This window comes from Drosophila bipectinata, chromosome 2L (assembly GCF_030179905.1).
Source record: "Drosophila bipectinata strain 14024-0381.07 chromosome 2L, DbipHiC1v2, whole genome shotgun sequence".
Taxonomy (NCBI): Eukaryota; Metazoa; Arthropoda; class Insecta; order Diptera; family Drosophilidae; genus Drosophila; species Drosophila bipectinata.
The window spans coordinates 7,835,997-7,848,283 of record NC_091736.1 but is presented as its reverse complement, the minus strand read 5'-3'; the positions used below and the strand labels follow the sequence as shown (position 1 = coordinate 7,848,283).

Sequence of the window (12,287 nt, the reverse complement as noted above, 5' to 3'; positions counted from 1 at the left end):
CGGCAAGTTTATTGAATCAACTATATGATAGCCTTCCTTCTCTTGAAGGGGGTACATAGGTTTCACGGTTTCAAAAATGTCAAAAGTATTTTAGGTCGAAGTTATTTTAAGTTAAAGCTTCACTTGAAGCTTGAAGCTAAAAGAAGTTTGTTAGAAGGGTAATGGAAAGAATATAATTAAATCTGGAATTATACCGAAACTATAGGGCCTATTTTATAATAATTTGTCATTTAAATCTCAATTTCGATAAAAAGAAGCTTACGATACTTTCGCGGAAATGCGACGATTAGTTCTTATTTTTAATTATTTAAAGAATGACTTTTTAATTTTTTACTGACTTTTTAAAAAATAATTCGACAAATATTTGGAATAAATGGAATATCTTTGAAGAAGAAAATAAAGAAAAATGTCTATTTCGCTAAGACCATTACCTAAAGTATCTAAAAGAATTATCATTTTTATAAATATTATTACGAAAAAAGCTAAGAACTTTCTAAAAAATATATAATTTCAAAATAAACTATAGCTTTAACTTAAATTCCCACATTACTAGATTAGTAGACTCGATTATTGTATCTCGAAGAAGTGTCTAAAACGGCATCAAGATCTGTTGAGAAATTCTCGAGAAATCGGGTTTTGAAAATATATTTTTGAAAAAAAAACCAGTTCAGATATATAGAAACAAGGAGGATAATCTAAAGAGTTTCTGTACCATATTCTAGAAATCTTGTACAAATTACAAAATCATCTCATCATTGATCATAAAAATCATCATTTTCCCTGCCATTTAACCAAAGTAACCCCTTAAAACTCTGCTTTCGGCATCTTATCTGCGGCTAGTTGGCTTCTGTCTTTATTGGGGCTGTGCTTTCGGCAAGTGTGTTTATTTGCTTTTAATTGTAAAATAATATTGACAAGCGAATTTTTGAGGGAGTTGTTTGCCGCAGTCGCATATCAGTGTGTTTTTTTTTTTTTTTTTTAATTTTTGATATGGCTTTTAGTCTGTGTGCCAATCGGAAGTGGAAATTGTTGTTGTGCGTCGATACGCTCGAGAGCGTGACATGTTGATGCCATTGGGGCTGCAAATGTTACACCGAAAAAAAATTAGAGAAAGTAATTACTTTGAGATGAAATAGTTGTCCCAATTGTTCGTTTAATGTATCTATTTATCTACCAGATACTTTAAAATTATGTGAATATTTTTAAGAAGGGAGAAAATGTTGATTTTGAGTGGAATCTTTTGTATCTTTTAGATTCTAAAGCGACACATGTGCAACTGGTATGCACATCGTCTGCTGGCTCACCCTTCCCCTTCCCCTTCCACCTCTCGCTTATTTTTAACGCATTTTGCATTAAAAATATCTTGCACTTTGCTTGCATTTGCTATTTAAACTGCAATTGCACAACTCTGGGTGGGGGCTGTTGGGGCTTGAGTTTATTCAAGTTCTCGTCCGGCCGGAAAAGTTGAAACAAAATAAATGTCAATGCGAGAGGGAATTTTTGCAATGCGGTAATTAAGTCATAATATGTCCTAAAATGGTCCCTGCCTGGAGAATGAATAACAAAATCATGACGAGTCTCTGGAAATGTATCTCTTCATTGAAAGGCAGGCCTCTCCCTTGGCTGGCAGTGCGTTTCATAAATATTAATCTGCATATTTCTGATTTAATAATTATAACAAAATAATCTGGACTAATCTTTAATCTTTAACGTTGATAAGGTTAAGCTGATTACTTGTACTTGTTGGGCATCCCTTCTTTTAAATAATGAATATTTAGCTTCAAAGGGGTATTACCTTTTTGGATCATACGTTACTTTATCCAAAATATATACACAATTATATAGTGTATTTAAATCACCGGAAAACCGTTCAAGTATCAAGGCTGTGAAGTGGGTGTGTGGGTGGAAAATTGATCGATTAATTACTTAAAGAAACAGTTTCGCCGTTTATTAATTTTCTTTGGAAATAAAAACTAGGTCTGGGAGGCTTTCGCCAGACCGTCTATGTGATTCTCAACGACTTTGCCACTAAACTTGGCCATATTCCAAACGTAACCTCCGACATCCGCCAGGAACTGTGAGGATATGTCCTGTAGCTTCTTTCCAGTCAGCAGGAGCTTGTACTGCACATCGCTGAGGTTCGTCTCGGATTCCCGGTTCAGCAGCAGAGGAGATTCCTTGAACTAAAATAATATATAAGTTGCTAAGTTTTAATAAATATTTTAGGGTCATTGGTATGTAATACCTCTTCGAAAACGTCGAACCAGATTTTTTCCTTGGCCTCCAGACCTTCCTGGGCTATGGCTTGGTTGAGACGGGTCAAGTAGAGGGTTATGTCACGGAACCTCTTCGTCTGAGGGCTCAGGTGGGACCTGACCTCTGTGAAGTAGGCGATTTGGGAGCGGAACAGCGAATCATACAGATGGACTGTCTCCAGCTTGGCCTTCTGTTGCAGATCCCTTTGGACTGGATCGTTGAGATCCACCGACTCCTGACTGGGTTGGCTGGGCGCCGCTAGCACGAGCTTGAAAGTAAAAGCTGATAAGTCGAACGTATATACTCTATAGTTCTTATCGCCTTCCCTACCTGGGCCAGCAAGAGGAATCCCAAGTATTTTGTCAGCATTTTCAAGCGCAGCCTCTGAATCGAACGAAAGTCAGTCTCGAACTAATCCCTGAAATATAGACGAGCTTTATTCCGATTACCAGATCAGAGCTGAGTCTCTGGCCAGGAATTCTCGTGCGGCTCTCAGATCCCTCGGCTGATAATAGCTATTGCGTATTGGGTGGCTATTCTCTTAGCATCATAATCATAATCATAATCATGTCGGTGTAGTGTTCTATATACATGTATACTTATACTTTTTTCGGTTCAAGTCAAGGTCTGTCTAGCTGCCTGGGTGGTAAAGGCCTCGCCTGATTCCATTATCAGTTTGTCTATAAACAGTGTCTCCCGCCCTCACACAATCGTATCAGGGGTGTGATAACGATATTGCTAAAACAAGAATATTGTAACAAACATTGCATAAGCTTGGTTAGAGTGCGACTATTAGTTCATCGACCCTGTGTAAGGGAATGATAAGAAGAAGGGGTTTTCCTATCTTTGGGTTTGGCTCAGGTGGACATCCATATATGCTTATTTTTTAAGATAATTTTTACACGATTAGTTTAAGTATTTCTAATAATAATTTATATCTTAAAAATGTATATTTTTGTACTCTAAAAATATTAATTAAATATGACTCTTAATTAAATATCTTATTTTAATATTCTTAGCATACTTTTTGGCTTCTGGCTAGTTGCTGTAAATGGCAACCCTGAAAGTATGCTATGGTTATTATTCCATACTTGCTATAAAAGTATAGTTGCTGTAGAAGCCAACCCTGAAAGTATGCTATGGTTATTATTCCATACTTGCTCCCAAAAGTATGCTGTATTAAAACAAAGGACCAAACCGAAAGATCATATCCAAGTTTTTTCTTTTCTTTTTTATTAGAAAACTAAAAATTCAAAAATATATGCATGCCCCAAGACTCCCTTAGCGGCTTTTCTCAATAAAACTCGAGTATTTATTTCAACTAATCAATTATCGTAAAGGCAGAGGAAATGCTATTATAAGCCTAATCTTAACGATTAGATTAACCAAATGGCCGGGGTGATTAGTGTGTTTTCCAGCCGCTGGTGGGCAGCTCAAATAAAGTTTGCACATGGTTTATGATGGTACACACGTTTCTGGCCAAAAACACTTTATGGTCTGAGCCAAAATTAGGTAATTTCTTTGTCTTTATTGGAATTTGTGGCAATATGTTTTTGGGGAAATTTGAATTATTTGTCGGGCTGGGTTAGTTTCCCGTAATAATGGCGATGAGATCACTCAGGGTACGGTCACCGATGAGGTCGTTGCAGACGGGGGTGAGCAGCTCGTCCACCCAGTTGGCGGCGTAGTCGGTGTTGTCGTTGATGGTCAGGCTGACGAACTCCTCGACGATTTCGTTGAGCTTGCGGTTGAGGATGCGGTATTTGGAGAGGTTCTCGATCTCCGACTTGACGTTGCCCACCGAGGGGTACACCAGAATGTTCTTCACTCGCAGGTTGTTGGAGATGACGCCCAGGGAGTAGCTGATCCTGCCCTGAATGTTCAGGTTTTCGAGGGCGAAGAAGGCGCCACCAGATCGCTGGATGCTGTAGCCGCTGCCCACATCGGCCTTGTACTGGGTGGTGATGTTCACGCTGGGGAAGTTCAGTTCAAAGGTGAGGCGGCTCCTGAACAGATCCAGGTTCATGATCACAATTTCGTAGCCATCGAGTCCCTGCAGCACAAAGTCCTCCACCTCGCCCTTGATTTTGAACTCTCCGCTGCTGATGTCGAGGGACTTGTGGGAGGCTTTCAGGGGAGCCAGAACGGGGACACCTCCTCCGCCGGTTTGCAGGAACGACCTCAAATCCTCGTCAATGAATTCCAAAAGCACGCTGGAGAAAGACCGATCCTGGGCTGGAAAGGGTGGTTGGAGAAGGCTTCATTAGAGCTGTGTCTTGTTTTATTTTGAAACTAATATTACCTGCCAGAGGCTCAGCAATCTCCGCACCTTTGCAGCTGGCCACAGCCAAGATAAGTACAACCACTAATTCGGACCTCATTTTTGGACACTACAAGCAACTTGAGCCGTTCAGCTAGCAAAAACTACTAAAGAAAGTTCAGCCATCCAGGGCTCTTATATAGGCATCAGTCGAGGAGATAGACTATCTCTACACAAAGAAAAAAATTGGATGATTTGAAAACAAATTCTGGGAATATTTTGCAAAAGATAGATAGACATATGTATATTGTAATGTATTACACAAATAATATACATTTATGTATATAGATATTATATCTAAAAGTTTGTAAATCAAGCACGAATATCCTTAATCTTTGAAGCTTATTGTGTAGCCTACTTTTGGGAGCTGATAGACTAACCTTATCAACTAAGTATTGTATTCTAATCTTCTTTTAATTTGCCAAAATGTTTTATAACCGATAAGAGCCAACTTGAGATTAGTTCGCTAGATAGGCGATGATGAGTGCTGTAAATTCTAAAGAGGTTGTAAAAATATCAATTAATAGCCAAGATATAGCAATAGGCAAGACAACCTCAAGAAGCCCAGATCCCCCCAACCAAAAAAGTCCAAAATAACTTTGATTTTGATTCAAAAATTGTAGTTTAATTAACCATTTAGTGATTACCAATCGAACTCTGGAGGAATGCAGACCTCCTTCTCGCCACCCTCGCCGCCGGTGCCGCCAGCAATGACGTCGGCGATGCTGACATCGTCCAGGATGTTGTTGACCACGGGCAGGGCGATGCTCTCGATGGTGTCGGTGATGAGGTCCTCGTTCTCGTTGATGGCCAGCTCGACGGCCTCGGCCAGGTACTCGTTCATCTTCTCGTTGATGGTACCGTCGCCGAGGATGCCCTCGATCTCGGAGTCAACCTCGCCGAGGTGGGTGCGCACCTCGAGGGACTTGAGCTTCAGGTTGCCACTGATGACGCCCAGGGAGTACTTGAGGGTGCCCCAGATGACCATATCCTTGATGGCGAACTTGGCGTGGCCGGCGCCGATGAGGTTGATAGTGAAACCGTACTTCTTCAGCAGGACCTTCAGGTCGTACTGGGTGTCGACGTTCACGTCGCGGAAGGTGAACTTGTAGGTGACCTTGCTGGTGAGGGCGTTGATCTTCATCTCATCGATGTCGAACTCGTTCAGTCCGTTGAGACGGAAGTGGTCGATGGTGCCCTCGGCCTTGATGGCCTCGGTGTCGATGTCGATGTTCTTGTGGTCGATTCTGAGAGGAGCCAGCGGCGGGATGCCCAGGCCAGTGAAGCCGCATGGCATCTGCTCCTTGAGCCCCTCAATGAGATCCACCACGGTGCTGGCGATCGAGTGGTTATCTACCGGAATCAAACAACGGAGGAGGTAATCTCTGGCCCTGGGATTCATTTCGAGGGAGACTCACCGATGGGTACGCCGACGGTACCCGCACTGGCAACGGCCACAAAAGCCAACAGGGCCACAAAGTATTTCATATTGCTTTCGACTGGTGAGTCCTACCAAAGTGATCGTAGTACCGCTTTTATACTACTCGACCGTCCGGCCGAATGCTCCGCTTTTTATAGACCTCGTCCAGGTGGAGTGGCGATAAGGGAGCTTCGCACCCTAGCACCCACCCGAGCACCATTTGATTAGCCACCTTCCGATCGGGGGCTTATTGCTGTCTTATCTGGCCAGTGGCCACGGTTTCCCCTTTCGGACAGTTTTTAATTTTAATGATTAGTTATATAAATCAGAGCACTTATCCCGAGGAAATGATCTGATCTCCAAAGGGGTATCGTAAAAGTAGATAGTTTTCACTCAAACAATAACATTGCCTTCCTGCCGAGATCAAAGTCTGCTTGGGGTGTGTCTCTTTAGTGACCTTAGTATCATTCCTAACAAACTTTAGTATTTCAGTAGCGGAATTCCAACCAAAGGCCATTCTTGGGATTAAAATAGTTGAAGCGGTTCTCAGGATCTAGCTACTCAGGGGTTTGATTTACAATCAAAATACTTTCAAGTGGACTTGAGTGATTTATGGCTGATAATCGGAATGGTTATTTAAAGGACTTACGGCTGGTGTTTTCCATAAACAAATTGCAACTCAGCAGACCCACTGGTGACCCGCTGATACACTCTAGATGAGTTATGAGACCAGAAGTTCCTAGCCCAACAAAAACCACTATAAACCCTAATCGGAGGCACCATAAATCACCTTGCAAGTCTGTCTAAGGTTTTGAAGAGCAGCTGGCTAGTCTGGGTGGCTTTGGAGAATGCCAACGCCCTATAGTATGTACCCCCAATCGAGCGATAGGAATCAGCCAGTAATCCGCGGACACCTGCATTGTTTTTGACGCAGTTCTGTTGGCCGGTAGTCGGGCATTTGCCTATTTCCCAGCCCATGATGATAGGCCATATATATTCGCTAAACGCTATTGACACTCGATTGCCCAATTGCCGGTCGAGATTAGGCCAAAACAAGCCACTCCAGCTGGACAAGTGCTTCTGGCTTTTTTTAAACCAAACATGAGTGATTGGATTCCTTCGCGGTAAATCGGGAGCCATCGCAGTATCGCAAATCGTCCAGAGTTCTCCTAATCTGTCACAGCGATTACCTCGTGTACAATCGACTGACTGTAAGTGAGTGACTCGTTCCGCGTCCCGCCCCCGGTCTCGGCGCCCCGAATTTTGCTATAAAAGCCCACTGACCGCCGGGACTGGCAACCAGGTGGCTATACAATGAAAGCTATCGTATGTGTTTTTGTGGCCCTTTTGGCCGGCGTAGCGGCCTACGATGTGGAGCTCTTGACCGAGGACCAGTGGAACCAGCTGGTCGAGCGTAATCGTAAGTTGGCTGACCCCAAATCACGCCTCATCCGTGGGCTAACTTTTGTGCGATTCATGAACAGCTGCCAAGCCGGATACCTATGGCCTGATTCTGAACGGATCGGCCAAGAAGGCCATCAACGGCCTCATCAACCAGATGCCCTGCGGCTGGCCCCAGTACGGAATCCCCCCCCTGGCCCCCTACACCAACGCTGACCTGCGTATCCACTTGGCCGAGTCGGTGGTTGAGTAAGTCCCTCGAGATCCCATGACCGAACTCCACACACTCATTCGCAATATCAGTACCCTGTTGCAGTTCCTGCGCTTCCGTCTCGACGGTCTCGAGGATTTGGAGATCAAGAAGCTGAAGGTCAGCTACACCTTCAGCAAGAAGGTCAAGTTCCACTTTGTCTTCAAGAAGATCTCGGCCAGCGCCCACTTCCTCGACACCGACACCCTGGTGGATCTGCTCAAGCAACTGGGTCTCTCAGTGCGCTACGAGAGCTCTGGTCCCCTGAGCTTCAGCCTCGAGAATCTCTCCATTTCCGGCGAGTTCAAGTACAAGATGCCCTTCATCTTTGGCTCCATCAAGATCTACAAGTTCGAGTGCGCCGTGTCCTTGGGCGGCGTCTCCTCCAACATCGGCGGCCTGATGGGCAACGGCAGGATCAACGAGTTCATCAACGACATGGTCGACAAGGAGGTGCCGGCCTTCATCAACGGCCACCAGGCCGCCATCAGCTCCCTGATCGAGGAGATCTTTGTGCCGCTGGTGAACGACCACCTCACGGGTCACAAGATCTGGTACCTGTTCAGTCTGCTCAGCGCCACCACCGGCTCCTGCAACCCCACTCCCGCCCCCTGGCTGGCCGTGGAGCCCAAGAAGATAGACTAGGTCTCCGCCTAAAACAGCAATAGCCTATAGCCAATAAAAAGCAAATCAAGCGAGCCCCCGGTCAGCGTTTTAATTAGCCTCCACTCCTGCTCCGCTATCTCCGCAGTATCTGCTGCCTTTCCGCCTTATCGCCCCGGACGGCTGTCGGTATATAAGAGTCCGGGCCAGGGGCTGGCCAGTTCAGTAGCGAGTCTAGTTACTTGTAGCCACAACCAACAATGCGTTTCCTGGTAGTCTTGGCCTGCTTGGTGGCCGTTTGCGCCGCCGGCACTTTGCCCAACCGCGTGGAGCAGCGTCTCCTCGAGTTGGCTGATCAGAATGGCGACATTGATCTCTTTGTCCCCGAGGAGGGAGTTGAAGGTGAGATGGGGGTTGAGTTGCCAGGATCTCTAGATCTCAAGAGACCTTAAATGATAAACTAACCCAAAGTATTGCCGCCTCCCTAGTTGCCCCCCAGTTCATTGTGTCCTGGCAGGCACGTCGCTTCATCCGCAAGCTCCAGAAGAACATGGAGTGCGGCTGGCCCCAGTACGGCATCCCGGTGCTGGCTCCCCTCCGCGTCAACGAGCTCGACCTGGACTTCAAGAAGGGCATCTTCGAGACCCTCAACCACGTCTTCCGCCTGAAGATCGCCGGCCTGGATGACTTCAAGATCCAGAAGTTCAAGCTGAACGTGATCACCAGCAAGGTGACCTTCGACTTCCTGTTCTCCAACATCGACACCACCGCCCAGAAGTACAGCACCGACACCCTGATCGACGCCCTGCGCCAGCTGGGTCTGTCCGTCGAGTACGAGGGCTCAGGCGAGCTCCTGTTCGACTTGGTGAACCTGCGCATCGCCGGCACTTTGAAGTACAAGCTGCCCATGCTGTGGGGATCCGCCAAGATCACCTCGCTGAAGACCACCATCTCCCTGGAGTCCGTCGAGTCGGACATCACCGGATTCATGGGCAACGGCAAGATCAACCGCGTCATCAACAGCCAGCTGGAGAACATCGTGGTGAAGGCCATCAACAACAACCAGCAGACCATTTCCGACACCATCGAGGACACCATTGTGCCCCGCGTGAACAAGATGCTCAAGGGCAACGACTTCTGGACCCTCGTCGACCTGATCCTCTCCAGCAGCGATGGCGAGAGCGAGGACGATCCGATCGTGGTGGACTGCGATCCTGCTGCCGATCCCTGGGCCTAAGTGCATCAGCTGATTAAATTTTAATAAAAGCTTCCATACACATTGAGGAGTTGGTCTACTTTTGGGGATTAGAGGTATTAGAGTCTGATTAGGGTTCTCTAATCTCTAATCTAGTTGGAGTGTTAGAACTAGATGGCTAGACTAAATCTCTAAAGGGTTGTATTTGGTAGAGAGGCCTCTTGGAAGAGACTAATGGCTTGGCAAAAATGGAGTTTTAAATCTTCATTCTTCGACATGGAATTAGGAACAGCCCTGCCTATCTTCCAAGCACCTGGCCTAATCCAATCTTATCGATTTTGGTTACTTGAGTGGCTAATCGCTTCTCCTGATTGGCAAGGTGGTACTTTTGAGCTGTCGACTCTGCGCCAGTTTCTGGTTAGTCTTCGCCATGAGAGCTTCTTGTGTAATTGCCGCGCTTCTCCTCTGCTGCTCCCTGGGCACCGCTACGCTCTTCGACGATGAGCTCCGCGAGCTGACGGAGTTCATCCGCTTGCAGATGCGTTGTGGCTATCCCGACAGGGGTGTTCCCGTCTTGGCTCCCGCCCAGGTCGCCTATCAGGAAATCGCCATCAACACTGAGAACTTTGGGTAATAACCACTCTAGTTGTCCCCAACCTTTCCTCTAATGAGTCCCCTCGAACAGTTGCAATGGTAACTTCACCGACCTTGTTGTGGAGGGCCTGGATGGGTACGAGATATCCCAGCTGGAATGGAGCAACATCCGGCACACCATCAAGTTCGACATCAAGTTCCCCAAGATATCCCTGAAGAGCTCCAACTACAAGCTGAACCTCTTGGCCGGACTCTTCGGAGACAGGTTCTCGTTGTGGGGCGACGGGGCGTTCGATCTGGAGCTGATCGACTTCCGGGCCCACGGCAGCTTCATCATCCGCCCCACCACGGCCACCAGCGGTGTGCATGTGCAGAGCTGGAAGGTGGACTGGGAGCTGGGGGAGGCCAAGTCCCAGACCACAGGAATCATGGACAGCCGCCTGTACTCGAAGTTCGTCAACGAGCTGGTCAAGGAGTACCTGGACATCCTGGTCAACGACAACCCCGCCGAGGTCAGCCAGTTCATGGAGGAGCTCATCGTGCCCCCCATGAACGTGGTGCTGGCCAATGTGGCCTGGTACGAGATAACGGCTATCATTCTGGGCCTGGTCAACGGCGTTCTGCCGGTGGAGCCCATTTGCTGAGTGGCCCGTCCAGGAAGTCGCCAGCCAGGTGTTTCAAGTGGCTGGCTTTCAATAAATGACTCACTGGAGACTTGATAACAATTAGTGGAATTATTTATTTTTAGTTGTGGGAATGAGAGAATTAAATTAAGAAATCTGCACTTATTCCACAACTAATAAAATGAATACCTTCTTCTCTTTGGAGGTAAGCTCGATTAGATTCCCCCTCCAACGGCATTCCAGTCCTTCATCAGTGGCTTCTATTTTGGGGTTCTAATCGGTTGGACCATAAATTAATGTTGATACTCGGCGCGTTGAGGGGAGGCGAAAGCAAAGTCCATAATCGGATTGGAAGAGAAAGGCAGCCAGGCAGCACCAGCAGGACATCTCAATTGCCTAGCCGACGCAGCAGGACATTAACGGGTGGTCCTGCAACACTTTCTGGCCTCAGATTTGGCAGTGGCTTTGCTTTTTGTTCGCCCAGCAGATGTTTTTTCGCTCCGAGGCCTCCTCTTTTTATATCCTTTTTTTCCATTTCGCTAGGACTCTTTTTTAAAATCGCCTCTAATGTCATCATTGGTTGTTAATTAGTCCAGAGTACTATGGAGAATCTCCTTGATCTCGAACTCTCTCTCTATTGGAGTCTTGAAAATCCCCGGCTTTCTTTCGCCGCATTGGAATTCGTTTTGGCTCATTTCATTTGCAATTTACGAGCAATCGATGTCCTTCCCCCACCACCACACTCATTGTGTGGCTGCGGCACACCTTGCCGGGTCGCCAGGTCGTCTAGAGGCCGGCTCTAGAGGCTGTCATAATGCAAAAATGAAACAAAAAGTAGTTTCGGGCTTAGGTCATGAGTACGTGCTCAGCACCCATCTGCGAGACATCCTGCTGGTTGTGGTATTGTCCCTAAGGAAGTTTTACGACCTACCGGACAGTCTGTTGCATTGTCATTGTCCTTGCCAGCACTAGCAGCACTATCCTCTAGCACCATCCTCTAGAAACGATTCCAGCCAGTCATAAAAAGCAACCCACCAAGGCAAACCCATCTCAGGCCACACCATCAAGTTTTGCATCATTTGTTGACATTTACGATGCAATTTTCTAAAAGTCCCCCTCCTTGGACCTCCTTGGACTTCGACCTAGTTTGATTAACCTCGATTTGGCTATGACCACAAAGAGTGGCTAGACTAACCCATGTCTGCTTCAATGGAGGACTCTTAAGATGGCATTTTGCATATGCTCTGTCGGTGCTAGCTGTGTGGCTTCTTGAGGATCTCAGCTGGAGGGCAACTGTTTCAGGGGATCGACTTCATTGTCGTTTTCATTATTTTGCTTTTGTTTAAAATAGGATTTTGTCCAAAAATCTTTACTCTTCCAGATCAGTTAAATATATCTTATAGTTCTAATAACATTAGTCAATCATATAAGTGTTTTAGTTTAGGACTTAACCCTAGGATCTAACCTATAGGATCCTATTCCATCCACATACTCCATTATATATCTATGTAAAATCTTTAATAGAAACCTATAGATCGTCCCCCACTTACCCTTGTTATATGTCTTATAGTTTACTATTTAACCAAGCTCTTAGTCTACATTTTAATTAGTTTAGCATTCTTTAT

The 12,287-nt window shown here is 46.0% G+C and overlaps 7 protein-coding genes across 7 annotated transcripts in view; 4 read left to right on the top strand and 3 right to left on the bottom strand.

Annotated features, from left to right (window-relative positions):
- Positions 1-12,287, top strand: part of CenG1A (Centaurin gamma 1A) — a 48,575-nt gene that overhangs the window by 3,013 nt on the left and 33,275 nt on the right. The gene's annotated exons all lie outside the window — the stretch shown is intronic.
- On the bottom strand, positions 1,927-2,687 carry LOC108133366 (uncharacterized). The gene is made up of 3 exons (XM_017253263.3): positions 2,587-2,687; positions 2,246-2,524; positions 1,927-2,183 (listed from the first exon to the last, which is right to left on the bottom strand). The coding sequence occupies exons 1-3, from the start codon at positions 2,623-2,625 to the stop codon at positions 1,974-1,976; spliced, it is 528 nt and encodes a 175-aa protein (XP_017108752.2). The 5' UTR covers positions 2,626-2,687; the 3' UTR covers positions 1,927-1,973.
- On the bottom strand, positions 3,765-4,843 carry LOC108133365 (uncharacterized). The gene is made up of 2 exons (XM_017253262.3): positions 4,559-4,843; positions 3,765-4,491 (listed from the first exon to the last, which is right to left on the bottom strand). The coding sequence occupies exons 1-2, from the start codon at positions 4,635-4,637 to the stop codon at positions 3,842-3,844; spliced, it is 729 nt and encodes a 242-aa protein (XP_017108751.2). The 5' UTR covers positions 4,638-4,843; the 3' UTR covers positions 3,765-3,841.
- On the bottom strand, positions 5,175-6,135 carry LOC108133363 (uncharacterized). The gene is made up of 2 exons (XM_017253259.3): positions 5,995-6,135; positions 5,175-5,929 (listed from the first exon to the last, which is right to left on the bottom strand). Exons 1-2 carry the CDS (start codon positions 6,062-6,064, stop codon positions 5,220-5,222), a joined length of 780 nt encoding a protein of 259 aa, XP_017108748.1. The 5' UTR covers positions 6,065-6,135; the 3' UTR covers positions 5,175-5,219.
- Positions 7,286-8,344, top strand: LOC108133362 (uncharacterized). The gene is made up of 3 exons (XM_017253258.3): positions 7,286-7,416; positions 7,481-7,646; positions 7,701-8,344. Exons 1-3 carry the CDS (start codon positions 7,311-7,313, stop codon positions 8,290-8,292), a joined length of 864 nt encoding a protein of 287 aa, XP_017108747.1. The 5' UTR covers positions 7,286-7,310; the 3' UTR covers positions 8,293-8,344.
- On the top strand, positions 8,468-9,529 carry LOC108133360 (uncharacterized). Its single transcript, XM_017253257.3, has 2 exons — positions 8,468-8,652; positions 8,739-9,529. The coding sequence occupies exons 1-2, from the start codon at positions 8,511-8,513 to the stop codon at positions 9,485-9,487; spliced, it is 891 nt and encodes a 296-aa protein (XP_017108746.2). The 5' UTR covers positions 8,468-8,510; the 3' UTR covers positions 9,488-9,529.
- Positions 9,864-10,764, top strand: LOC108133364 (uncharacterized). Its single transcript, XM_017253260.2, has 2 exons — positions 9,864-10,075; positions 10,131-10,764. Exons 1-2 carry the CDS (start codon positions 9,876-9,878, stop codon positions 10,681-10,683), a joined length of 753 nt encoding a protein of 250 aa, XP_017108749.2. The 5' UTR covers positions 9,864-9,875; the 3' UTR covers positions 10,684-10,764.

Coding starts and splice junctions, on each gene's coding strand:
- LOC108133366 (XM_017253263.3), bottom strand. CDS start 2,625: ATGCTGACAAAATACTTGGGATTCCTCTTGCTGGCCCAG. Junction 2,525..2,586: donor GATTCCTCTTGCTGGCCCAG/GTAGGGAAGGCG, acceptor TTTACTTTCAAG/CTCGTGCTAGCGGCGCCCAG. Junction 2,184..2,245: donor GGTTCGACGTTTTCGAAGAG/GTATTACATACC, acceptor ATATTATTTTAG/TTCAAGGAATCTCCTCTGCT.
- LOC108133365 (XM_017253262.3), bottom strand. CDS start 4,637: ATGAGGTCCGAATTAGTGGTTGTACTTATCTTGGCTGTGGCCAGCTGC. Junction 4,492..4,558: donor GATTGCTGAGCCTCTGGCAG/GTAATATTAGTT, acceptor CACCCTTTCCAG/CCCAGGATCGGTCTTTCTCC.
- LOC108133363 (XM_017253259.3), bottom strand. CDS start 6,064: ATGAAATACTTTGTGGCCCTGTTGGCTTTTGTGGCCGTTGCCAGTGCG. Junction 5,930..5,994: donor TACCGTCGGCGTACCCATCG/GTGAGTCTCCCT, acceptor TGATTCCGGTAG/ATAACCACTCGATCGCCAGC.
- LOC108133362 (XM_017253258.3), top strand. CDS start 7,311: ATGAAAGCTATCGTATGTGTTTTTGTGGCCCTTTTGGCCGGCGTAGCG. Junction 7,417..7,480: donor CCAGCTGGTCGAGCGTAATC/GTAAGTTGGCTG, acceptor ATTCATGAACAG/CTGCCAAGCCGGATACCTAT. Junction 7,647..7,700: donor TTGGCCGAGTCGGTGGTTGA/GTAAGTCCCTCG, acceptor TCGCAATATCAG/TACCCTGTTGCAGTTCCTGC.
- LOC108133360 (XM_017253257.3), top strand. CDS start 8,511: ATGCGTTTCCTGGTAGTCTTGGCCTGCTTGGTGGCCGTTTGCGCCGCC. Junction 8,653..8,738: donor CCCCGAGGAGGGAGTTGAAG/GTGAGATGGGGG, acceptor CCGCCTCCCTAG/TTGCCCCCCAGTTCATTGTG.
- LOC108133364 (XM_017253260.2), top strand. CDS start 9,876: ATGAGAGCTTCTTGTGTAATTGCCGCGCTTCTCCTCTGCTGCTCCCTG. Junction 10,076..10,130: donor ATCAACACTGAGAACTTTGG/GTAATAACCACT, acceptor CCCCTCGAACAG/TTGCAATGGTAACTTCACCG.